At 56.2% G+C, this 25,951-nt stretch overlaps 1 protein-coding gene across 1 annotated transcript; it reads left to right on the top strand.

Annotated features, from left to right (window-relative positions):
• Positions 1–4,426: 4,426 nt before the first annotated feature.
• Positions 4,427–24,980, top strand: AP4M1 (adaptor related protein complex 4 subunit mu 1). The gene is made up of 11 exons (XM_061444510.1): positions 4,427–4,494; positions 6,590–6,684; positions 7,946–8,052; positions 13,020–13,116; positions 15,429–15,539; positions 19,742–19,822; positions 21,214–21,270; positions 22,122–22,188; positions 23,161–23,214; positions 24,357–24,463; positions 24,869–24,980. The coding sequence occupies exons 1-11, from the start codon at positions 4,437–4,439 to the stop codon at positions 24,962–24,964; spliced, it is 930 nt and encodes a 309-aa protein (XP_061300494.1). The 5' UTR covers positions 4,427–4,436; the 3' UTR covers positions 24,965–24,980.
• Positions 24,981–25,951: the final 971 nt, after the last annotated feature.

The following is a 25,951-nucleotide window of genomic DNA, read 5'->3' as shown; positions in this document are numbered from 1 at the left end:
TTGGGGTGAAAAGTTGGGATTTTGGGGGGAAAAATTGGGATTTGGGATGAAAAGTTGGGATTTGGGGTGAAAAGTTGGGATTTGGGTGAAAAGTTGGGAATTTGGGTGAAAAGTTGGGATTTTGGGTGAAAAGTTGGGATTTTGGGGTGAAAAGTTGGGATTTGGGGTGAAAAGTTGGGATTTGGGGTGAAAAGTTGGGATTTTGGGTGAAAAGTTGGGATTTGGGGTGAAAAATTGGGATTTTGGGGTGAAAAGTTGGGATTTTGGGTGAAAAGTTGGGAATTTGGGGGGAAAAGTTGGGATTTTGGGGGGAAAAGTTGGGATTTTGGGGGGAAAAGTTGGGAATTTGGGGGGAAAAATTGGGATTTGGGATGAAAAGTTGGGATTTGGGGTGAAAAGTTGGGATTTGGGTGAAAAGTTGGGATTTGGGTGAAAAGTTGGGATTTTGGGTGAAAAGTTGGGATTTTGGGGTGAAAAGTTGGGATTTGGGGGGAAAAGTTGGGATTTTGGGGGGAAAAGTTGGGATTTGGGGTGAAAAGTTGGGATTTGGGGTGAAAAGTTGGGATTTGGGGGGAAAAGTTGGGATTTTGGGTGAAAAGTTGGGATTTTGGGGTGAAAAGTTGGGATTTTGGGGTGAAAAGTTGGGATTTTGGGGTGTCCCCCCCGCGTTCCTCACCATCTGCTCCCGGTACGGGAATTCCTTGCGTCCATCGGCGCCTTCCCGATAGAATTCCTCCAGGAATCGCTTGATCTTCTCTATGGGGCAGAGGCAATGGGGTCGATCCCTGCTCACCCCATAGGAACCAATGGGATCGATCCCTGCTCACCCCATAGGAACCAATGGGATCGATCCCTGCTCACCCCATAGGAACCAATGGGATCGATCCTGCTCACCCCATAGGAACCAATGGGATCGATCCCTGCTCACCCCATAGGAACCAATGGGATTGATCCCTGCTCACCCCATAGGAACCAATGGGATCGATCCCGGTCACCCCATAGGAACCAATGGGATCGATCCCGCTCACCCCATAGGAACCAATGGGATCGATCCCTGCTCACCCCATAGGAACCAATGGGGTCGATCCCTGCTCACCCCATAGGAACCAATGGGATCGATCCCTGCTCACCCCATAGGAACCAATGGGGTCGATCCCTGCTCACCCCATAGGAACCAATGGGATCGATCCCGCTCACCCCATAGGAACCAATGGGGACGATCCCGCTCACCCCATAGGAACCAATGGGATCGATCCCGCTCACCCCATAGGAACCAATGGGGTCGATCCCGCTCACCCCATAGGAACCAATGGGATCGATCCCGCTCACCCCATAGGAACCAATGGGGTCGATCCCTGCTCACCCCATAGGAACCAATGGGGTCGATCCCTGCTCACCCCATAGGAACCAATGGGGTTGATCCCTGCTCACCCCATAGGAACCAATGGGGTCGATCCCGGTTATCCCATAGGAACCAATGGGGTCGATCCCTGCTCACCCCATAGGAACCAATGGGATCGATCCCTGCTCACCCCATAGGAACCAATGGGATCGATCCCGCTCACCCCATAGGAACCAATGTTATCGATCCCTGCTCACCCCATAGGAACCAATGGGATCGATCCCTGCTCACCCCATAGGAACCAATGGGATCGATCCCGCTCACCCCATAGGAACCAATGGGATCGATCCCAGTCCCCCCATAGGAACCAATGGGGTCGATCCCGCTCACCCCATAGGAACCAATGGGATCGATCCCTGCTCACCCCATAGGAACCAATGGGATCGATCCCTGCTCACCCCATAGGAACCAATGGGATCGATCCCGCTCACCCCATAGGAACCAATGGGATCGATCCCTGCTCACCCCATAGGAACCAATGGGATCGATCCCGCTCATCCCATAGGAACCAATGGGGTCGATCCCTGCTCACCCCATAGGAACCAATGGGATCGATCCCGCTCACCCCATAGGAACCAATGGGATCGATCCCGCTCACCCCATAGGAACCAATGGGGTCGATCCCGCTCACCCCATAGGAACCAATGGGGTCGATCCCGCTCACCCCATAGGAACCAATGGGGTCGATCCCTGCTCACCCCATAGGAACCAATGGGATCCATCCCGCTCACCCCATAGGAACCAATGGGATCGATCCCGGTCACCCCATAGGAACCAATGGGGTCGATCCCTGCTCACCCCATAGGAACCAATGGGATCGATCCCTGCTCACCCCATAGGAACCAATGGGATCGATCCCTGCTCACCCCATAGGAACCAATGGGATCGATCCCTGCTCACCCCATAGGAACCAATGGGATCGATCCCGGTCCCCCCATAGGAACCAATGGGGTCGATCCCGCTCACCCCATAGGAACCAATGGGATCGATCCCGCTCACCCCATAGGAACCAATGGGGTTTCGCGTCCCCCCCCCCCCATTTTCCCACCTTTTTCAGCGTCGTAATCCAAAGGCGCCATTGCGGGGGGGGTCCGATCCCGTTTCCCGCGCTCCGCTGCCGTTTCCCGCGCTCAGCGGTCCCGTTTCCCGCGCTCCTCGCTCCCGTTTCCCGCGCTCAGCGGTCCCGTTTCCCGCGCTCCTCGCTCCCGTTTCCCGCGCTCTTCTCCCGTTTCCCGGGCTCAGCGCTCCCGTTTCCCGCGCTCTTTTCCTGTTTCCCGCGCTCCTCTTCCGTTTCCCGCGCTCCTCTTCCGTTTCCCGCGCTCCTCTCCCGTTTCCCGCGCTCCTCGCTCCCGTTTCCCGCGCTCTTCTCCCGTTTCCCGCGCTCAGCGCTCCCGTTTCCCGCCGCCGCCGCCGCCGCCGCGCTCGGGTTTCGCGCGCAAAAGCCTCCCCACGTGACCCCTCCTCAAGTCCTTCCGCTTTGGCCACGCCCCCCTTCCGGCTCTTACCCAACGGGCAGCGAGCAGGGGGAGGGCTGCAGGAAGCCACGCCCCCTTCGCCGCTCTCAGCCAATAGGCAGCGAGCTCTGGTGGCGCGCCCCAGGCCACGCCCCCCTTCCCGTGGGTTTCCCGGCAAGCCCGGCGGCGGGAAGCAGGTCCCGTCTTAAAGGGGCCGCGGCCCTTTATAGGGGGGGGGAATGGGGATCAATGGGGCGGCAATGGGGGGGCAATGGGGTTTGGGGGCGCACAATGGGGTTGGGTTATGGGGTGCATGGGGGGGGCGGGATTAAGGCGCTTGGGGGGGGGGAATGGGCTATGGGGCGGGTTTATGGGGTTTGGGGGGGTTAATGGGGATCTATGGGGGGTAATGGGGATCTATGGGGGGTAATGGGGATCTATGGGGTTAATGGGGATATATGGGGGGGTAATGGGGATCTATGGGGGGTAATGGGGATCTATGGGGGTTAATGGGGAACTATGGGGGGTAATGGGGATCTATGGGGGGTAATGGGGATCTATGGGGTTAATGGGGATCTATGGGGGGTAATGGGGATCTATGGGGTTAATGGGGATCTATGGGGTTAATGGGGATCTATGGGGGGTAATGGGGATCTATGGGGGTAATGGGGATCTATGGGGTTAATGGGGATCTATGGGGGGTAATGGGGATCTATGGGGGTAATGGGGATCTATGGGGGGGTAATGGGGATCTATGGGGTTAATGGGGATCTATGGGGTTTAATGGGGATCTATGGGGTTAATGGGGATCTATGGGGGGTAATGGGGATCTATGGGGGTTAATGGGGATCTATGGGGTTAATGGGGATCTATGGGGTTAATGGGGATCTATGTGGGGTAATGGGGATCTATGGGGTTAATGGGGATCTATGGGGGCTTAATGGGGATCTATGGGGGGTAATGGGGATCTATGGGGGTAATGGGGATCTATGGGGTTAATGGGGATCTATGGGGGGTAATGGGGATCTATGGGGTTAATGGGGATCTATGGGGGGTAATGGGGATCTATGGGGTTAATGGGGATCTATGGGGTTTAATGGGGATCTATGGGGTTAATGGGGATCTATGGGGGTAATGGGGATCTATGGGGGTAATGGGGATCTATGGGGTTAATGGGGATCTATGGGGTTAATGGGGATCTATGGGGGGTAATGGGGATCTATGGGGGTTAATGGGGATCTATGGGGGGTAATGGGGATCTATGGGGTTAATGGGGATCTATGGGGTTAATGGGGATCTATGGGGGGTAATGGGGATCTATGGGGTTAATGGGGATCTATGGGGTTAATGGGGATCTATGGGGGGTAATGGGGATCTATGGGGTTAATGGGGATCTATGGGGTTTAATGGGGATCTATGGGGTTAATGGGGATCTATGGGGGGTAATGGGGATCTATGGGGTTAATGGGGATCTATGGGGGGTAATGGGGATCTATGGGGTTAATGGGGATCTATGGGGTTAATGGGGATCTATGGGGCGCCCCCTTGACCCCCGTTGTGTGTCCCCGCCCCATAGGGCGATGCTGTCCCAGCTCTTCATCCTCTCTTCCAAGGGAGATCGGCTGCTCCATAGGGACTGTATCCTTCCGCCCCCCCAAGCATGGCCCTATATGGGGGACCCCCTATTGTGACCCTATATGGGGGGGACACCCCTATTGTGACCCTATATGGGGGGGTTCACCCCTATTATGGCCCTATATGGGGGGACCCCCCTATTGTGACCCTATATGGGGGGGACACCCCTATTGTGACCCTATATGGGGGGACCCCCCTATTATGGCCCTATATGGGGGGGACACCCCTATTATGGCCCTATATGGGGGGGAGACCCCTATTGTGACCCTATATGGGGGGGACACCCCTATTGTGACCCTATGGGGGGGGACACCCCTATTGTGACCCTATATGGGGGGACCCCCCTATTGTGACCCTATATGGGGGGGGACACCCCTATTGTGGCCCTATATGGGGGGGACACCCCTATTATGGTCCTATATGGGGGGGTTCACCCCTATTATGGCTCTATGTGAGGGGAGACCCCTATTATAACCCTATGGGGGGGTTCACCCCTATTATGGCCCTATATGGGGGGGGTCACCCCTATTGTGGCCCTATATGGGGGGGTTCACCCCTATTATGGCCCTATATGGGGGGGTTCACCCCATTATGGCCCTATATGGGGGGAGACCCCTATTATAACCCTATATGGGGAAGGACACCCCTATTGTGACCCTATATGGGGGGGTTCCCCCCATTATAACCCTATATGGGGGGCATTCACCCATTATGACCTTATAAGGGGGTGTCCCCCCCCTTGTGCCCCCATATAAGGATGCCCCCCCCATTGTGCCCCATATATCCTCTTCCCCCCCCCATTATGGGGTCCCCCCATGTGCCCCCATATAGGGATGTCCCCCCCATTGTGCCCCATATATCCTCTTCCCCCCCCCATTATGGGGTCCCCCCATGTGCCCCCATATAAGGATGCCCCCCATTGTGCCCCATATATCCTCTTCCCCCCCCATTATGGGGTCCCCCCATGTGCCCCCATATAAGGATGCCCCCCATTGTGCCCCATATATCCTCTTCCCCCCCCATTATGGGGTGCGCCCTTGTGCCCCATATAAGGATGCCCCCCCATTGTGCCCCATATATCCTCTTCCCCCCCCCATTATGGGGTCCCCCCAGTGCCCCCATATAGGGATGTCCCCCATTGTGCCCCATATATCCTCTTCCCCCCCCATTATGGGGTCCCCCCATGTGCCCCCATATAGGGATGCCCCCCCATTGTGCCCCATATATCCTCTTCCCCCCCCCATTATGGGGTCCCCCCATGTGCCCCCATATAGGGATGACCCACATTGTGCCCCATATATCCTCTTCCCCCCCCATTATGGGGTGCCCCCTTGTGCCCCCATATAAGGATGCCCCCCATTGTGCCCCATATATCCTCTTCCCCCCCCATTATGGGGTCCCCCTTGTGCCCCCATATAAGGATGCCCCCCCATTGTGCCCCATATATCCTCTTCCCCCCCCCCCCCCCATTGTGCCCCATATATCCTCTTCCCCCCCCCCCATTATGGGGTCCCCCCATGTGCCCCCATATAGGGATGTCCCCCCCATTGTGCCCCATATAACCTCTTCCCCCCCCCATTATGGGGTCCCCCCATGTGCCCCCATATAAGGATGCCCCCCCATTGTGCCCCATATATCCTCTTCCCCCCCCCATTATGGGGTGCCCCCATGTGCCCCCATATAGGGATGTCCCCCCCATTGTGCCCCATATATCCTCTTCCCCCCCCCATTATGGGGTCCCCCCATGTGCCCCCATATAAGGATGCCCCCCCATTGTGCCCCATATATCCTCTTCCCCCCCCATTATGGGGTCCCCCCATGTGCCCCCATATAGGGATGTCCCCCCCATTGTGCCCCATATATCCTCTTCCCCCCCCCATTATGGGGTCCCCCCATGTGCCCCCATATAGGGATGTCCCCCCATTGTGCCCCATATATCCTCTTCCCCCCCCCCATTATGGGGTCCCCCCATATAAGGATGCCCCCCCCATTGTGCCCCATATATGCTCTCCTCCCCCCCCCATTATGGGGTCCCCCTTGTGCCCCCCACCCCCCCTATTTCTCCTTGACCCCCAACCTCCCCCCCTGCACCCCATAGTCCGTGGGGAGCCCTCGGAGCCCGGGACCGACGTGGCCGAGCTCTTCTACCGCGGCGTCACCGCGCTGCCGGGGGACCAAGCCCCGGTCTTCATGGTACCGTGGGGGGCTATGGGGGGCGCTATGGGGCGCTATGGGGCAATGGGGGGCAATGGGGGTCCCATTGATTTCAATGGTCCCAGGGTGCTGGTCGCCTTCATGGCCACATGGAGGTGGCGTCGGTATTGACTTCCGTTGAGCCCCATTGAGCCCCATTGAGCCCCATTGAACCCCATTGAGCCCCATTGACCGCCGTTGACCCCCATTGACACCCATTGATCCCCATTGACCCCCGTTGACTGCCGTTGACCCCCATTGCCCCCCATTGACCCCCATTGGCTCCAATTGATCCCCATTGCCCCCCATTGCCCCCCATTGACCGCCATTGCCCCCCATTGAGCCCCATTGAGCCCCATTGACTCCCATTGACCCCCATTGACCCCCATTGACCGCCATTGCCCCCCATTGCCCCCCATTGAGCCCCATTGAGCCCCATTGACTCCCATTGCCCCCCATTGACCCCCATTGACCGCCATTGCCCCCCATTGCCCCCCATTGATCCCCATTGACCCCCATTGATCCCCATTGACCCCCATTGTCCCCCATTGCCCCCCATTGACCCCCATCGTCCCCCATTGGCTCCCATTGCCCCCCATTGACCCCTGTTGACTCCCGTTGCTGCCCATTGATCCCCCATTGACCCCCATTGCCCCCCATTGACCCCCATTGACCCCCATTGACTCCCATTGCCCCCCATTGCCCCCCATTGACTCCCATTGCCCCCCATTGCCCCCCATTGCCCCCCATTGACCCCCATTGACTCCCATTGCCCCCCATTGCCCCCCATTGACTCCCATTGCACCCCATTGCCCCCCATTGCCCCCCATTGGCCCCCATTGCCCCCCATTGACTGCCATTGACCCCCATTGCCCCCCATTGCCCCCCATTGATCTCCATTGACTCCCATTGCCCCCCATTGATCTCCATTGCCCCCCATTGACTTCCATTGACCCCCATTGCCCCTCCTTGCCCCCCATTGGCCCCCATTGCCCCCCATTGACCGCCCTTGCCCCCCATTGCCCCCCATTGCCCCCCATTGTCCCCCATTGCCCCCCATTGATCTCCATTGACTCCCATTGCCCCCCATTGACCCCCATTGATCTCCATTGACCCCCATTGACTCCCATTGACCCCCATTGACTCCCATTGCCCCCCATTGCCCCCCATTGCCCCCCATTGGCCCCCATTGATCTCCATTGACTCCCATTGACCCCCATTGCCCCCCATTGACCCCCATTGCCCCCCATTGCCCCCCCAGGCCCTTGGGGGCCTCCACTTTGTCCACGTGCGCCACTCGGGGCTCTACTTCGTGGCCACCGCGGCGGCGGAGGCGTCGCCGTTCACCCTTGTTGAGTTCCTCAATAGGTGCCAAGGGGGCGAATTTGGGGGGGTTGGGGGGGTTGGGGGGCACTTTGGGGGCGTTTGGGGGGGGGTTGGGTTTTTTGGGGGCGTTTTGGGGCGTTTGGAGGGCGGTTTTGGGTGGTTTGGGGGCGTTTTTAGGGTGTTTTGGGGCATTTTAGGGGCGTTTTAAGGGGCGATTTTGGGGGGGTTTGGGGGCGTTTTGGGGGTGTTTGTGGGGCATTTTAGGGGCGTTTTAAGGGGCGATTTTGGGGGGGTTTGGGGGCGTTTTGGGGTTTTTGTGGGGCATTTTAGGGGCGTTTTAAGGGGTGATTTTGGGGGGCGATTTTGGGGGACGTTTTGGGACATTTTTGGGGCGTTTTTAGGGTTTTTTGGGGGCTTTTTGGGGTGTTTGTGGGGCATTTTAGGGGCGTTTTAAGGGGCGATTTTGGGGGGCGTTTTTGGGGCACTTGGGGGGCGTTTTGGGGGTAGTTTGGAGAACGTTTTTGGGGTGGTTTTGGGGCGTTTGGAGAGCGTTTTTGGGGTGGTTTGGGGCCTTTTGGGGTGTTTGTGGGGCATTTTAGGGGGCGATTTTGGGGGGCGATTTTGGGGGACGTTTTGGGACATTTTTGGGGCGTTTTTAGGGTGTTTTGGGGGCTTTTTGAGGTGTCTGTGGGGCATTTTAGGGGCGTTTTAAGGGGCGATTTTGGGGGCGTTTTTGGGGCACTTGGGGGGCGTTTTGGGGGTAGTTTGGAGAACGTTTTTGGGGTGGTTTTGGGGCGTTTGGAGAGCGTTTTTGAGGTGGTTTGGGGGCGTTTTGGGGTGTTTGTGGGGCATTTTAGGGGGTGATTTTGGGGGGCGATTTTGGGGGATGTTTTGGGACATTTTTGGGGCATTTTTAGGGTGTTTTGGAGGCGTTTTAGGGTGTTTTGGGGCATTTTAGGGGTGTTTTAAGGGGCGATTTTGGGGGGCGTTTTTGGGGCACTTTGGGGGCGTTTGGGGAGGTTTGAGCTTTTTTGGGGCATTTTGGGGCATTTGGAGAGCGTTTTTGGGGTGTTTTGGGGGCGTTTTTAGGGTGTTTTGGGGCATTTTATAGGTGTTTTAAGGGGCGATTTTGGGGCATTTTTGGGGTGTTTTGGGGCATTTTTGGGGTGTTTTTAGGGGCGGTTTAGGGGGACGTTTTGGGGCATTTTTGGGGTGTTTTGGGGCATTTTAGGGGCGTTTTTAGGGGCGGTTTAGGGGGACGTTTTTGGGCATTTTTAGGGCGTTTTAAGGGGCGATTTTGGGGGGCGTTTTAGGAGCGTTTTGGTGCGTTTTTGGGTTTTTTGTGGGGCATTTTAGGGCGTTGTAAGGGGCGATTTTGGGGGGCGCTTTTGGGGCACTTTGGGGGCGTTTGGGGGGTTTGTTTTTTTTGGGGTGTTTTGGGTCGTTTGGAGGGCGGTTTTGGGGTGTTTTGGGGGCGTTTTTAGGGTGTTTTGGGGCATTTTATAGGTGTTTTAGGGGGACGTTTTGGGGCATTTTTGGGGTGTTTTGGGGCATTTTAGGGGCGTTTTAAGGGGCGGTTTAGGGGGACGTTTTGGGGCATTTTTAGGGCGTTTTAAGGGGCGATTTTGGGGGGCGTTTTAGGGGCGTTTTGGGGCGTTTTTGGGGTGTTTGTGGGGCATTTTAGGGGAGTTTTAAGGGGCGATTTTGGGGGGCGTTTTAGGGGCGTTTTGGGGCGTTTTTGGGGTGTTTGTGGGGCATTTTAGGGGCGTTTTAAGGGGCGATTTTGGGGGGCGCTTTTGGGGCAGTTTGGGGGGGTTTGGGCTTTTTTGGGGCGTTTTGGGGTGTTTGGAGGCGTTTTTAGGGTGTTTTGGGGCATTTTAGGGGCGTTTTAAGGGGCGATTTTGGGGGGTTTGGGGGCGTTTTTGGGGTTTTTGTGGGGCATTTTAGGGGCGATTTGGGGGTTGATTTTGGGGGGCGATTTTGGGACATTTTTGGGGCGTTTTTAGGTTTTTTTGGGGCTTTTTGGGGTGTTTTTGGGGCATTTTAGGGGTGTCTTAAGGGGCGATTTTGGGGGGCGTTTTTGGGGCACTTTGGGGAGCGTTTTTGGGGTGGTTTTGTGGCGTTTAGAGAGCGTTTTTGGGGTGGTTTGGGGGCGTTTTAAGGTGTTTGTGGGGCATTTTAGGGGCGTTTTAAGGGGTGATTTTGGGGGACGTTTTGGGACATTTTTGGGGCGTTTTTAGGTTGTTTTGGGGGCTTTTTTAGGGTCTTCTGGGGCATTTTATAGGTGTTTTAAGTGGAGATTTTGGGGCACTTTGGGGGCGTTTGGGGAGGTTTGGGCTTTTTTGGGGCATTTTGGGGTGTTGGAGGGTGTTTTGGGGGTGGTTTGGGGGCGTTTTCAGGGTGTTTTGGGGCATTTTGGGGGTGTTTTAGGGGGACGTTTTGGGGCATTTTTAGGGCGGTTTGGGGGCATTTTAGGGGCGTTTTTGGGGTGGTTTGGGGGCGTTTTTAGGGTGTTTGTGGGGCGTTTTAAGGGGCGATTTTGGGGGGCGTTTTGGGGGCAGTTTGGGGGGGTTTGGGCTTTTTTGGGGGGCTTTTTAGGGGGCGATTCGGGGCGTTTTGGGGCGTTTTTGGGGCATTTTGGTGTGGTTTTGGGGGCGGTTTTAGCGGGCGTTTGGGGGTTTTGGCGGGCCTTTTTGGGGTGGTTTTGGGGTGTTTTGGATCTTTGGGGGCGTTTTGGGATATTTTGGGATGTTTGTGGGACATTTTGGGGGTGTTTTTGTGTATTTTAGGTCATTTTGGGGCCATTCTGTTGCCTTTTGGGCTCGTTTTGGGTCATTTGGGGTTATTTTGGATCATTCTGGGCCAATTTTGGCCATTTTGGGCAGTTTTAGAGCTGGTTTTTGTGTATTTTGGGTCATTCTGGGCCCATTTTGGGTCATTTTGAGCCCGTTTTGGGTCATTTGGAGCTCATTTTGGGTCATTTTGGACCAATTTTGGGTCATTCTGGACCCATTTGGGGCCATTTTGAACCCATTTTGGGTCATTTTGGGCCATTTTAGAGCTGGTTTTGTGTATTTTCGGCCATTTTGGGCCCATTTTGGTTCATTTTTGACCAATTTTGGCCCATTTTGGTTCATTTTTGACCCATTTTGGCTCATTTTTGGTCATTTTGTGCCCATTTTGGGTCATTTTTGACCCATTTTGGGTCTTTTTTGGTCATTTTTGGCCCATTTTGGGTCATTTTGTGTCCATTTCGAGTCATTTGGGGTATTTGTGCCCATTTTGGGTCATTTTGAGCCCATTTTGGGTCATTTTTGGTCATTTTGAGCACATTTTGGGTAATTTTTGACCCATTTTGGCCCATTTCGGGTCATTACGGCTCATTTCGAGTCATTCGGGTCATTTTCGGCGCATTTTGAGTCATTTTGAGCCCATTTTGGGTCATTTTGTGCCCTTTTTGGGTCATTTTTGACCCATTTTGGCCCATTTCGGGTCATTTGGGGGCCATTTAGGGTCATTTTGGGTCATTTGGGCCCATTTTAGGGTAATTTTTGTCATTTTGAGCCCATTTTGGGTCATTTTTGACGCATTTTTGGCTCATTTTTGGTCATTTTGTGCCCATTTTGGTTCATTTTCGACCCATTTTGGCTCATTTTTTTGTCATTTTGTGCCCATATTGGGTCATTTTTGACCCATTTTGGCCCTTTTTGGGTCATTACGGCCCATTTCGTGTCATTTGGGGTCATTTTCGGCGCATTTTGAGTCATTTGGAGCCCATTTTGGGTCATTTTGAGCTCATTTTGGGTCATTTTTGACCTAATTTGGGTCATTTGGGGTCATTACGGCCCATTTCGAGTCATTTGGGGTCATTTTGGGCCCATATTGAGTCATTTTGAGCCCATTTTGGGTCATTTTGGGCCCATCTTGGGTCATTTTGGGTCATTTTGGGACATTTTAGATCATTTTTGACCCATTTTGGGTCATTTGGGGCCCATTTGGGTCATTTTTGAACCATTTTGGGTCATTTGGGCCCATTTTGGGTCATTTTGAGCCCATTTTGCGTCATTTTTGGTCGTTTTGGGCTCATTTTGGTTCATTTTTGACCCATTTCGGCTCATTTTTGGTCATTTTGTGCCCATTTTGTGTCCATTTCGAGTCATTATGTGCCCATTTTGGGTCATTTTGAGCCCATTTTGGGTAATTTTTGACCCATTTTGAGCCCATTTTGGGTCATTTTGAGCTCATTTTGGGTCATTTTTGACCCATTTTGGCCCATTTTGGGTCATTACGACCCATTTCGTGTCATTTGGAGTCATTTTGAGTCATTTGGAGCCCATTTTGGGACATTTTGTGCCCATTTTTGGTCATTTTTGGTCTTTTTGGCCCATTTTGAGCCCATTTTGGGTCATTTTTGGTCATTTTGGCCCATTTTGGGTCATTACGACCCATTTCGTCTCATTTGGAGTCATTTTGAGTCATTTGGAGCCCATTTTGGGACATTTTGTGCCCATTTTGGGTCATTTTTGGTCATTTTGGCCCATTTTGAGCCCATTTTGGGTCCTTTTTGACCCATTTTGGCCCATTTTGGGTCATTTTGGGTCATTTTTGACCCATTTTGGGTCATTACGACCCATTTCGTGTCATTTGGAGTCATTTTGAGTCATTTGGAGCCCATTTTGGGTCATTTTGTGCCCATTTTGGGTCATTTTTGGTCATTTTGGCCCATTTTGTGCCCATTTTGGGTCATTTTTGGTCATTTTGGCCCATTTTGAGCCCATTTTGGGTCCTTTTTGACCCATTTTGGCCCATTTTGGGTCATTTTGGGTCATTTTTGACCCATTTTGGGTCATTACGACCCATTTCGTGTCATTTGGAGTCATTTTGAGTCATTTGGAGCCCATTTTGGGTCATTTTTGGTCATTTTGGCCCATTTTGGGTCATTTTTGACCCATTTTTGCCCATTTTGAGCCCGTTTTGGGTCCTTTTGGCCCCATTTCCACCCCTCGCAGGTTGGTGGCGCTGCTGAGGGACTTCTGCGGGCCCCTGAGCGAGAAGAACGTGGGGGGGAACTTCGCGTTGGTGTCCGAGCTGCTGGAGGAGATGCTGGTGGGGGCGTTTAAACGGGTGGGGGCGTTTCAACGGCGTTGGGGGGCGTTTAAAGGCGTTTAAAGGCGTTTGGGGGCGTTTAAACGGCGTTGGGGGGCGTTTAAAGGGGATTGGGGGCGTTTAAAGGGGGTTTGGGGGGGTTTAAAGGGGTTTGGGGGCGTTTAAAGGGGTTTGGGGGCGTTTAAATGGGATTGGGGGCGTTTAAAGGGGGTTTGGGGGCGTTTAAAGGGGTTGGGGGGCGTTTAAAGGGGTTTGGGGGCGTTTGGGGGGCGTTTAAAGAGGTTTGAGGGCGTTTAAAGGGGTTTGGGGGCGTTTAAAGGGGGTTTGGGGGCGTTTAAAGGGGTTTGGGGGCGTTTAAAGTGGGTTTGGGGGGGTTTAAAGGGGTTTGGGGGCGTTTAAAGGGGTTTGGGAGCGTTTAAAGTGGGTTTGGGGGGGTTTAAAGGGGTTTGGGGGCGTTTAAAGGGGTTTGGGGGCGTTTAAAGTGGGTTTGGGGGGGTTTAAAGGGGTTTGGGGGCGTTTAAAGGGGGTTTGGGGGCGTTTAAAGGGGGTTTGGGGGCGTTTAAAGGGGTTTGGGGGCGTTTAAAGGGGTTGGGGGGCGTTTAAAGGGGTTTGGGGGCGTTTAAAGGGGGTTTGGGGGCGTTTAAAGGGGTTTGGGGGCGTTTAAAGAGGTTTGGGGGGGTTTAAAGGGGGTTTGGGGGCGTTTAAAGAGGTTTGGGGGGGTTTAAAGGGGGTTTGGGGGCGTTTAAAGGGGGTTTGGGGGCGTTTAAAGAGGTTTGGGGGGGTTTAAAGGGGGTTTGGGGGCGTTTAAAGGGGTTTGGGGGCGTTTAAAGGGGGTTTGGGGGGGTTTAAAGGGGGTTTGGGGGCGTTTAAAAGGGTTTGGGGGCGTTTAAAGGGGTTTGGGGGCGTTTAAAAGGGTTTGGGGGGGTTTAAAGGGGTTTGGGGGCGTTTAAAGGGGGTTTGGGGGCGTTTAAAGGGGTTTGGGGGGGTTTAAAGGGGGTTTGGGGGCGTTTAAAGGGGTTTGGGTGCGTTTAAAGGGGTTTGGTGGCGTTTAAAGGGGGTTTGGGGGCGTTTGGGGGGCGTTTAAAGGGGTTTGGGGGGGTTTAAAGGGGGTTTGGGGGTGTTTAAAGGGGGTTTGGGGGGCGTTTAAAGGGGGTTTGAGGGAGTTTAAAGGGGTTTGGGGGCATTTAAAGAGGTTTGGGGGTGTTTAAAGGGGGTTTGGGGGCGTTTAAAGGGGTTTGGGGGCGTTTAAAGGGGGTTTGGGGGCGTTTAAAGGGGTTTGGGGGGCGTTTAAAGGGGTTTGGGGGGCGTTTAAAGGGGTTTGGGGGCGTTTAAAGGGGGTTTGGGGGCGTTTGGGGGGCGTTTAAAGGGGTTTGGGGGGGTTTAAAGGGGGTTTGGGGGTGTTTAAAGGGGGTTTGGGGGGCGTTTAAAGGGGGTTTGAGGGAGTTTAAAGGGGTTTGGGGGCATTTAAAGAGGTTTGGGGGTGTTTAAAGGGGGTTTGGGGGCGTTTAAAGGGGTTTGGGGGCGTTTAAAGGGGGTTTGGGGGCGTTTAAAGGGGTTTGGGGGGCGTTTAAAGGGGTTGGGGGGCGTTTAAAGGGGTTTGGGGGCGTTTAAAGGGGTTTGGGGGCGTTTAAAGGGGGTTGGGGGCGTTTAAAGAGGTTTGGGGGGGTTTAAAGTGGGTTTGGGGGCGTTTAAAGGGGTTGGGGGCGTTTAAAGGGGGTTTGGGGGCGGTTAAATGGGGTTTGGGGGCGTTTAAAGGGGTTTGGGGGGGTTTAAAGGGGGTTTGGGGGTGTTTAAAGGGGTTTGGGGGGGTTTAAAGGGGTTTGGGGGCGTTTAAAGGGGGTTTGGGGGCGTTTAAAGGGGTTTGGGGGCGTTTAAAGGGGTTTGGGGGCGTTTAAAGGGGATTTGGGGGCATTTAAGGGGGGTTTGGGGGCGTTTAAAGGGTTTTGGGGGGGTTTAAAGGGGTTTGGGGGCGTTTAAAGGGGGTTTGGGGGCGTTTAAAGGGGATTTGGGGGGGTTTAAAGGGTGTTTGGGGCGTTTAAAGGGGTTTGGGGGCGTTTAAAGGGGTTTGGGGGCGTTTAAAGGGATTTGGGGGCGTTTAAAGGGTGTTTGGGGCGGTTTAAAGGGGTTTGGGGGCGTTTAAAGGGGTTTGGGGGCGTTTAAAGGGGTTTGGGGGCGTTTAAAGGGGGTTTGGGGGCGTTTAAAGGGGTTTGGGGGCGTTTAAAGGGGGTTTGGGGGGGGTTGGCTCCATGTTCCCCTATGGGGGTGCTGGGGCCCCTCTTTGGGGTGACCCCCCCCCCCGCCCCGCCCCAAAGGACTATGGGTACATCCAGAGCACGGCCCCAGAGGTGCTGCGCAGCCTCACCCAGAGCCCCCCCGTGAGCTCCCCCCCCTTCAGCCTCCTGGACCTGGGCTCCATTGGGCTGGTGAGGGCGCAGGGGGGCTCCCAGTGCATCCCAGTGCATCCCAGTGCATCCCAATGCATCCCAATTACCCCCCAGTGCATCCCAATGCACCCCAATTACCCCCCAGTGCATCCCAATGCACCCCAATTACCCCCCAGTGCATCCCAGTGCATCCCAGTGCATCCCAATTACCCCCCAGTGCATCCCAGTGCATCCCAATTACCCCCCAGTGCATCCCAATGCATCCCAATTACCCCCCAGTGCACCCCAATGCATCCCAATTACCCCCCAGTGCATCCCAATGCATCCCAATTACCCCCCAGTGCACCCCAGTGCATCCCAATGCACCCCAATGCATCCCAATTACCCCCCAGTGCACCCCAGTGCATCCCAATGCACCCCAATGCATCCCAATTACCCCCCAGTGCATCCCAGTGCACCCCAATGCATCCCAATTACCCCCCAGTGCACCCCAGTGCATCCCAATGCACCCCAATTACCCCCCAGTGCATCCCAGTGCATCCCAGTGCATCCCAATTACCCCCCAGTGCACCCCAATGCATCCCAATTACCTCCCAGTGCATCCCAGTGCATCCCAGTGCATCCCAATTACCCCCAGTGCACCCCAATGCACCCCAATTACCCCCCAGTGCATCCCAGTGCATCCCAATGCACCCCAATTACCCCCCAGTGCACCCCAGTGCATCCCAATGCATCCCAATTACCCCCCAGTGCATCCCAGTGCATCCCAATGCATCCCAATTACCCCCCAGTGCACCCCAATGCATCCCAATTACCCCCCAGTGCATCCCAGTGCACCCCAATGCATCCCAATTACCCCCCAGTGCATCCCAGTGCATCCCAATGCATCCCAATTACCCCCCAGTGCACCCCAATGCATCCCAATTACCCCCCAGTGCATCCCAGTGCATCCCAATGCATCCCAATTACCCCCCAGTGCATCCCAGTGCATCCCAATGCATCCCAATTACCCCCCAGTGCATCCCAGTGCATCCCAATTACCCCCCAGTGCACCCCAATGCATCCCAATTACCCCCCAGTGCACCCCAATGCATCCCAATTACCCTCCAGTGCATCCCAGTGCACCCCAATGCATCCCAATTACCCCCCAGTGCATCCCAGTGCATCCCAATGCATCCCAATTACCCCCCAGTGCATCCCAGTGCATCCCAATTACCCCCCAGTGCATCCCAGTGCATCCCAATTACCCCCCAGTGCACCCCAATGCATCCCAATTACCCCCCAGTGCATCCCAGTGCACCCCAATTACCCCCCAGTGCATCCCAGTGCATCCCAATGCATCCCAATTACCCCCCAGTGCATCCCAGTGCATCCCAATGCATCCCAATTACCCCCCAGTGCATCCCAGTGCATCCCAATGCATCCCAATTACCCCCCAGTGCATCCCAGTGCATCCCAATTACCCTCCAGTGCACCCCAATGCATCCCAATTACCCCCCAGTGCACCCCAATGCATCCCAATTACCCCCCAGTGCATCCCAGTGCATCCCAATGCATCCCAATTACCCCCCAGTGCATCCTAATGCATCCCAATTACCCCCCAGTGCATCCCAGTGCATCCCAATTACCCCCCAGTGCACCCCAATGCATCCCAATTACCCCCCAGTGCATCCCAGTGCATCCCAATGCATCCCAATTACCCCCCAGTGCATCCTAATGCATCCCAATTACCCCCCAGTGCATCCCAGTGCATCCCAATTACCCCCCAGTGCACCCCAATGCATCCCAATTACCCCCCAGTGCATCCCAGTGCACCCCAATTACCCCCCAGTGCATCCCAGTGCATCCCAATGCATCCCAATTACCCCCCAGTACATCCCAGTATATCCCAGTCCTTTCCCAGCATCCCCCAGTGCATCCCAGTGCCCCCCATGCCTCCCAATCCCATCCCCATTCCCGTTCCCATTCCCGTTCCCATCCCCGCTCCCGTTCCCATCCCCATCCGCGTTCCCGTTCCCCTCCCATTCCCGGTCCCGTTGTTCCCGTTGTTCCCGTTCCCGCTGTTCCCGTTCCATTCCCGTTGTTCCCGTTCCCGCTGTTCCCGTTCCATTCCCGTTGTTCCCGTTCCCGTTGTTCCCGTTCCATTCCCATTGTTCCCATCCCCGTTGTTCCTGTTCCATTCCCGTTGTTCCCGTTCCATTCCCATTGTTCCCGTTCCATTCCCATTGTTCCCGTTCCATTCCCGTTGTTCCCGTTCCATTCCCATTGTTCCCATCCCCGTTGTTCCCGTACCATTCCCATTGTTCCCGTTCCATTCCCGTTGTTCCCATTCCCGTTCTTCCCATTCCATTCCCGTTGTTCCCGTTCCATTCCCATTGTTCCCATTCCCGCTGTTCCCGTTCCATTCACGTTGTTCCCATTCCCATTGTTCCCATCCCCATTTTTCCCATTCCATTCCCATTGTTCCCGTTCCATTCCCGTTGTTCCCATTCCCGTTCCCGTTGTTCCCATTGTTCCCATTGTTCCCGCTGTTCCCGTTCCATTCCCGTTGTTCCCATTGTTCCCGTTCCCATTGTTCCCATTGTTCCCATTGTTCCCATTGTTCCCGTTGTTCCCGTTCCATTCCCGTTGTTCCCGTTGTTCCCGTTCCATTCCCATTCCCATTGTTCCCGTTCCCGTTGTTCCCGTTCCCATTGTCCCCATTGTTCCCATTGTCCCCATTGTTCCCGTTCCATTCCCATTCCCATTGTTCCCGTTGTTCCCATTGTCCCCATTGTCCCCATTGTTCCCATTGTCCCCATTGTCCCCATTGTCCCCATTGTCCCCCATTGTTCCCATTGTCCCCATTGTCCCCATTGTCCCCATTGTCCCCATTGTCCCCATTGTCCCCATTGTTCCCATTGTCCCCATTGTCCCCATTGTCCCCATTGTCCCCATTGTCCCCATTGTTCCCATTGTCCCCATTGTCCCCATTGTCCCCATTGTTCCCATTGTTCCCATTGTCCCCATTGTCCCCATTGTCCCCATTGTCCCCATTGTTCCCATTGTCCCCATTGTCCCCATTGCCCCCCATTGTCCCCATTGTCCCCATTGTCCCCATTGTCCCCATTGTTCCCATTGTCCCCATTGTTCCCATTGTCCCCATTGTCCCCATTGTTCCCATTGTCCCCATTGTCCCCGTTGTCCCCGTTGTCCCCGTTGTCCCCATTGTCCCCATTGTCCCCATTGTCCCCATTGTCCCCATTGTTCCCATTGTTCCCATTGTCCCCATTGTTCCCATTGTCCCCATTGTCCCCATTGTCCCCATTGTCCCCATTGTTCCCATTGTCCCCATTGTCCCCATTGTTCCCATTGTCCCCATTGTTCCCATTGTCCCCATTGTCCCCATTGTCCCCATTGTCCCCATTGTTCCCGCTGTTCCCATTGTCCCCATTGTCCCCATTGTCCCCATTGTCCCCATTGTTCCCATTGTCCCCATTGTCCCCATTGTCCCCATTGTTCCCATTGTCCCCATTGTCCCCATTGTCCCCATTGTCCCCATTGTTCCCATTGTTCCCATTGTCCCCATTGTCCCCATTGTCCCCATTGTCCCCATTGTTCCCATTGTCCCCATTGTTCCCATTGTCCCCATTGTCCCCATTGTCCCCATTGTTCCCATTGTCCCCATTGTCCCCATTGTCCCCATTTTTCCCATTGTCCCCATTGTCCCCATTGTTCCCATTGTCCCCATTGTCCCCATTGTCCCCATTGTCCCCATTGTCCCCATTGTTCCCATTGTCCCCATTGTCCCCATTGTCCCCATTGTTCCCATTGTCCCCATTGTCCCCATTGTCCCCATTGTCCCCATTGTCCCCATTGTTCCCATTGTCCCCATTGTCCCCATTGTCCCCATTGTTCCCATTGTCCCCATTGTCCCCATTGTCCCCATTGTCCCCATTGTCCCCATTATTCCCATTGTCCCCATTGTCCCCATTGTCCCCATTGTCCCCATTGTCCCCATTGTCCCCATTGTCCCCATTGCCCCCCATTGTCCCCATTGTCCCCATTGTCCCCATTGTCCCCATTGTTCCCATTGTCCCCATTGTTCCCATTGTCCCCATTGTCCCCCATTGTCCCCATTGTCCCCATTGTTCCCATTGTCCCCATTGTCCCCATTGTCCCCATTGTTCCCATTGTCCCCATTGTTCCCATTGTCCCCATTGTCCCCATTGTCCCCATTGTCCCCATTGTTCCCGTTGCAGTTCGGGGCGGACACGCAACGCTCCAAGGTGGCTCCGGGCTCGGCCGCCACGAGACCCCTGGGGGCGGCCCGGGGGGAGCAGGTGAGTGACCCCCCCCCCGCCCCATAGCCAATGGATCCCAATGGATCCCAGTTCATCCCAATGGATCCCAGTGCATCCCAATGGACCCCAATGGATCCCAATGGATCCCAGTGCATCCCAGTGCATCCCAATGGATCCCAATGCATCCCAATGGATCCCAGTGCATCCCAATGGACCCCAATGGATCCCAATGGATCCCAGTGCATCCCAGTGCATCCCAATGGATCCCAATGCATCCCAATGGATCCCAATGCATCCCAATGGATCCCAGTTCATCCCAATGGACCCCAATGGATCCCAATGGATCCCAGTGCATCCCAGTGCATCCCAATGGATCCCAATGCATCCCAGTGCATCCCAGTTCATCCCAATGGATCCCAGTGCATCCCAATGGATCCCAATGGATCCCAGTGCATCCCAATGGACCCCAATGCATCCCAGTGCATCCCAATGGATCCCAATGGATCCCAGTGCATCCCAATGGATCCCAATGGATCCCAATGGATCCCAGCACATCCCAGTGCATCCCCCTGCAATATCAATGCATCCCATTCTATCCCAGTCCCATCCCAATGGATCCCAGTGCATCCCAATGCATTCCATTATATCCCAGTCCCATCCCTTATAGCCCAGTTCCATCCCAGTCCCATCCCAGTTCCATCCCATTCCATCCCAGTCCCATCCCAGTCCACCCCAGTCCATCCCAATCCCATCCCAGTTCCATCCCAGTCCATCCCAGTCCATCCCAGTTCCATCCCAGTTCCATCCCATTCCATCCCAATCCCATCCCAGTCCACCCCAGTCCATCCCAATCCCATCCCAGTTCCATCCCAGTCCATCCCATTCCATCCCAGTTCCATCCCAGTTCCATCCCATTCCATCCCAATCCCCATCCCAGTCCATCCCAGTCCATCCCAATCCCATCCCAGTTCCATCCCAGTCCATCCCAGTTCCATCCCAGTTCCATCCCAGTCCATCCCAGTTCCATCCCAATTCCATCCCAGTCCATCCCAATTCCATCCCAATCCCATCCCAGTTCCATCCCAGTTCCATCCCAGTCCATCCCATTCCATCCCAGTCCATCCCAATGCATCCCATTCCATCCCAATTCCATCCCATTCCATCCCAATCCATCCCAGTCCATCCCAATCCATCCCAATCCCATCCCAGTCCATCCCATTCCATCCCAATCCATCCCAATCCCATCCCAGTTCCATCCCAGTCCATCCCAGTCCCATCCCAATGCATCCCAGTCCATCCCAATCCATCCCAGTCCCATCCCAATGCATCCCAATGCAATCCCAATGCATCCCATTATATCCCAGTCCATCCATCCCAGTCCATCCCAGCCCCATCCCCCCCTAACCCCCCTTTCTCTGCCCCACACATAGGGGGAGGAGCTCTTCGTGGACGTCCTGGAGCGCCTCACCGTGGTGCTGAGCCCCAATGTGGGTCCTGACCCCCCCCCCCCCCCCCGGACCCACAATGGTTCAGTCCAGCCAGGGCCGCCATAGGGGGGGACCGAACCATTATGGGCCTCTATGGGGGGGGATACCCCCATTGAGGCCCTATATGGGGGTGTCCCCCCCTTTTAACCCTATATGGGGGTGTCCCCCCCCTTTTAACCCTATATGGGGTGTCCCCCCCCTTTTAACCCTATATGGGGGTGTCCCCCCCCTTTTAACCCTATATGGGGTGTCGTCCCCCCTTTTAACCCTATATGGGGGTGTCCCCCCCCCTTTTAAACCCTATATGGGGGTGTCCCCCCCCTTTTAACCCTATATGGGGGTGCCCCCCCCTTTTAACCCTATATGGGGGCTTCCCCCCCCTTTTAACCCTATATGGGGGTGTCCCCCCCCGTTTTAACCCTATATGGGGGTGTCCCCCCCTTTTAACCCTATATGGGGGTGTCCCCCCCTTTTAACCCTATATGGGGGTGTCCCCCCCTTTTAACACTATATGGGGGTGTCCCCCCCCCCTTTTAACCCTATATGGGGGTGTCCCCCCCCCCTTTTAACCCTATATGGGGGTGTCCCCCCCCTTTTAACCCTATATGGGGGTGTCCCCCCTTTTAACCCTATATGGGGGTGTCGTCCCCCCCTTTAACCCTATATGGGGGCTTCCCCCCCATTTAACCCTATATGGGGGTGTCCCCCCCTTTAACCCTATATGGGGTGTCCCCCCCCTTTAACCCTATATGGGGGTCCCCCCCATTATTTTGACCATCTATGGGGCTGGGACCCCCCATTTGGACCCTATTTAGGGGGGGTTCACCCCAATTTTGCCCCCCCCCCCCCAGGGTACCCCCCTTAAGGTGGACGTGCAGGGGGAGATGCGCCTCAAGTGCTACATCCCCAACTGCAGAGGTGAGGGGGGGGCACCCATGGGTGCCCCCCACCCAGCACCCATGGGTGCCCCCATTCACCCCCCATTGCCCCCTCCCCCATCACCTATGGGTGCCCCCCACCCAGCACCTATGGGTCCCCCCCATCACCTATGAGTGACCCCCAGCCAGCACCCATGGGTGCCCCCCCCATCACCTATGGGTCCCCCCCATCACCTATGGGTGACCCCCAGCCAGCACCCATGGGTGCCCCCCCCCCATCACCTATGGGTCCCCCCCCATCACCTATGGGTGCCCCGCCCCCTTAACCTATGGGTGCCCCCCCATCACCAATGGGTTCCCCCCCCCATCAAGTATGGGTCCCCGCCTCACCTATGGGTGCCCCCTTCATCAGCAATGGGTGCCCCCCTCATCACCTATGGGTCCCCCCCCATCACCTATGGGTGCCCCGCCCCCTTAACCTATGGGTGCACCCCCCATCACCAATAGGTTCCCCCCCATCCCCTATGGGGCCTCCCCCATCACCTATGGGTTTCCCTCCATCACCAGTGGGTGCCCCCCCCAGCACCCATGGGTGCCCCCCCCCCATCCCCTATGGGTGCCCCCCCCCCCCAGCACCCATGGGTGCCCCCCCCCCCATCCCCTATGGGTGCCCCCCCCACCCAGCACCCATGGGTGCCCCCCTCATCACCTATGGGTCCCCTCCCATCACCTATGGGTACCCCCCCCAGCACCCATGGGTGCCCCCATTGCCCCCCATTGCCCCCCCCAGCACCCATGGGTGCCCCCACCCCATCCCCTATGGGTGCCCCCCCCCCCCAGCACCCATGGGTGCCCCCCCCCCATCCCCTATGGGTCCCCCACATCACCTATGGGTACCCCCCACCCAGCACCCATGGGTGCCCCCCCCCATCCCCTATGGGTGACCCCCACCCAGCACCCATGGGTGCCCCCCCCCACCCAGCACCCATGGGTGCCCCCATTGCCCCCCCAGAGCTGCGCCTTGGGCTGAGCGAGGAATTCTGCGTGGGAAAAGCGGAGCTAAGGGGTGAGAGCCCCACAGTGACCCCCATTGACCCCCATTGAACCCCATTGAACCCCATTGACCCCCATTGAACCCCATTGACCCCCATTGAACCCCATTGACCCCCATTGATCCCCATTGAACCCCATTGACCCCCATTGAACCCCATTGATCCCCATTGAACCCCATTGACCCCCATTGAACCCCATTGATCCCCATTGACCCCCATTGACCCCCATTGATCCCCATTGAACCCCATTGATCCCCATTGACCCATACCCCCATAGCCCCATAGCACCCATCCCCCCCATAACCCCCATACCCCCCATAGCCCCCATAGCCCCCATAGCCCCATAGCACCCATAGCACCATAGCCCCCATACCCCCCATAGCCCCATAGCCCCCATAGCCCCCCATAGCCCCCATACCCCCATACCTCCCATACCCCCCATAACCCCCATACCCCTATAGCCCCCATACCCCACATAGCCCCATAGCCCCCATACCCCCCATACCCCTATAGCCCCCATACCCCCCATAGCCCCCATAGCCCCCCATAGCCCCCATAAACCCCATACCCCCCATAGCCCCCATACCCCCATAGCCCCATACCCCCATAGCCCCATACCCCCCATACCCCCATAGCCCCCATACCCCTCATAAGCCCCCATAGCCCCCATAGCCCCCATACCCCCATAGCCCCATACCCCCCATAGCCCCCATACCCCCCATAAGCCCCCATAGCCCCCATAGCCCCCATAGCCCCCATAGCACCCATAGCACCCATAGCCCCCATACCCCCCATAGCCCCCATAGCACCCATAGCACCCATAGCCCCCATACCCCCCATAGCCCCCATAGCCCCCATAGCCCCCATAGCACCCATAGCCCCCATAGCCCCCATAGCCCCCATAGCACCCATAGCCCCCATAGCACCCATAGCACCCATAGCACCCATAGCCCCCATAGCACCCATAGCCCCCATACCCCCCATAGCCCCCATAGCCCCCATAGCACCCATAGCACCCATAGCACCCATAGCCCCCATAGCACCCATAGCCCCCATACCCCCCATAGCCCCCATAGCCCCCATAGCACCCATACCCCCCATACCCCCCATAGCCCCCATAGCCCCCATAGCCCCCATAGCACCCATACCCCTCCAGGCTACGGCACCCAGGTCCGTGTGGACGACGTCTCCTTCCACCCCTGCGTTAACCTGGAGGAGTTCGAGACCCACAGGGTGCTAAGGGTGACCCCCCCCCAGGGCGAGGTAACCCCCACCCCATAGCCCCCCCCCCCCCCCCCCCCCCATTGGGGTCCTATATGGTACAGCCCATTATGGCCCTATAGGAAGGGCTCATCCCATTGGGAGCCTATATGGGGGGGGTCACCCCATTGGGGCCCTATAGAGGTGGGACATCCCATTGGGAGCCTATATAGGGGGGGTCACCCCATTGTGGCCCTATAGAGGTGGGACATCCCATTGGGAGCCCATATGGGGGGGGTCACCCCATTGGGGCCCTATAGGAAAGGCTCATCCCATTGGGAGCCCATATGGGGGGGGTCACCCCATTGGGGCCCTATAGAGGTGGGATATCCCATTGGGAGCCCATATGGGGGGGGGTCAACCCATTGGGGCCCTATAGGACCCCTATGTTGTGGGTCCCCCCCATAGGTGACCCTGATGCGGTACCAGCTCCTGGATGATGTCCCCACACCGCTGCCCTTCCGCCTGTACCCCCATATGGAGTGGGACCCTATGGGGAGGTAAGGGGGGGACCCCCATCCTGACCCCTATATGTGGGGCTCACCCCCCTTCTAACCCTATATGTGGGGCTGACCCCCATCCTGACCCCTATATGTGGGGCTGACCCCCATCCTGACCCCTATATGTGGGGTTCACCCCCATCCTGACCCCCATATGTGGGGCTCACCCCTACTCTGACCCCTATATATGGGGCTGACCCCCATCCTTACCCCCATATGTGGGACTTACCCCCATCCTGACCCCTATATGTGGGGCTCAGCCCCATTCTGACCCCTATATGTGGGGCTGACCCCCATCTTGACCCCCATATGTGGGGCTCACCCCTATTCTGACCCCTATATGTGGGGCTCACCCCCATTCTAACCCTATATAGGGGGGTTCACCCCTCTTCTGACCCCTATATGTGGGGCTGACCCCCATCCTGACCCCTATATGTGGGGCTGACCCCCATATGTGGGGCTGACCCCCATCCTGACCCCTATATGTGGGGCTAACCCCTATATGTGGGGCTGACCCCCATATGTGGGGCTGACCCCCATCCTGACCCCTATATGTGGGGCTAACCCCTATATGTGGGGCTGACCCCCATATGTGGGGCTTGACCCCCATCCTGACCCCTATATGTGGGGCTCACCCCCATATGTGGGGCTGACCCCCATCCTGACCCCCTATATGTGGGGCTCACCCCCATATGTGGGGCTGACCCCCATCCTGACCCCTATATGTGGGGCTCACCCCCATATGTGGGGCTGACCCCCATCCTGACCCCTATATGTGGGGCTGACCCCCATATGTGGGGCTGACCCCCATCCTGACCCCTATATGTGGGGCTGACCCCCATATATGGGGTCCCTGACCCCTATATGTGGGGCTGACCCCCATATGTGGGGCTGACCCCCATCCTGACCCCTATATGTGGGGCTGACCCCCATATGTGGGGCTGACCCCCATCCTGACCCCTATATGTGGGGCTGACCCCCTATATGTGGG

The sequence above is a fragment of the Pezoporus flaviventris genome, unplaced genomic scaffold (genome assembly GCF_033815535.1).
Source record: "Pezoporus flaviventris isolate CSIRO_AGI_PZ_B2104156 unplaced genomic scaffold, CSIRO_AGI_Pfla_v1 ptg000947l, whole genome shotgun sequence".
Classification (NCBI taxonomy): Eukaryota; Metazoa; Chordata; class Aves; order Psittaciformes; family Psittacidae; genus Pezoporus; species Pezoporus flaviventris.
The sequence above is the reverse complement of the archived record's forward strand: the minus strand, read 5'-3'. Positions and strand labels throughout refer to the sequence as shown.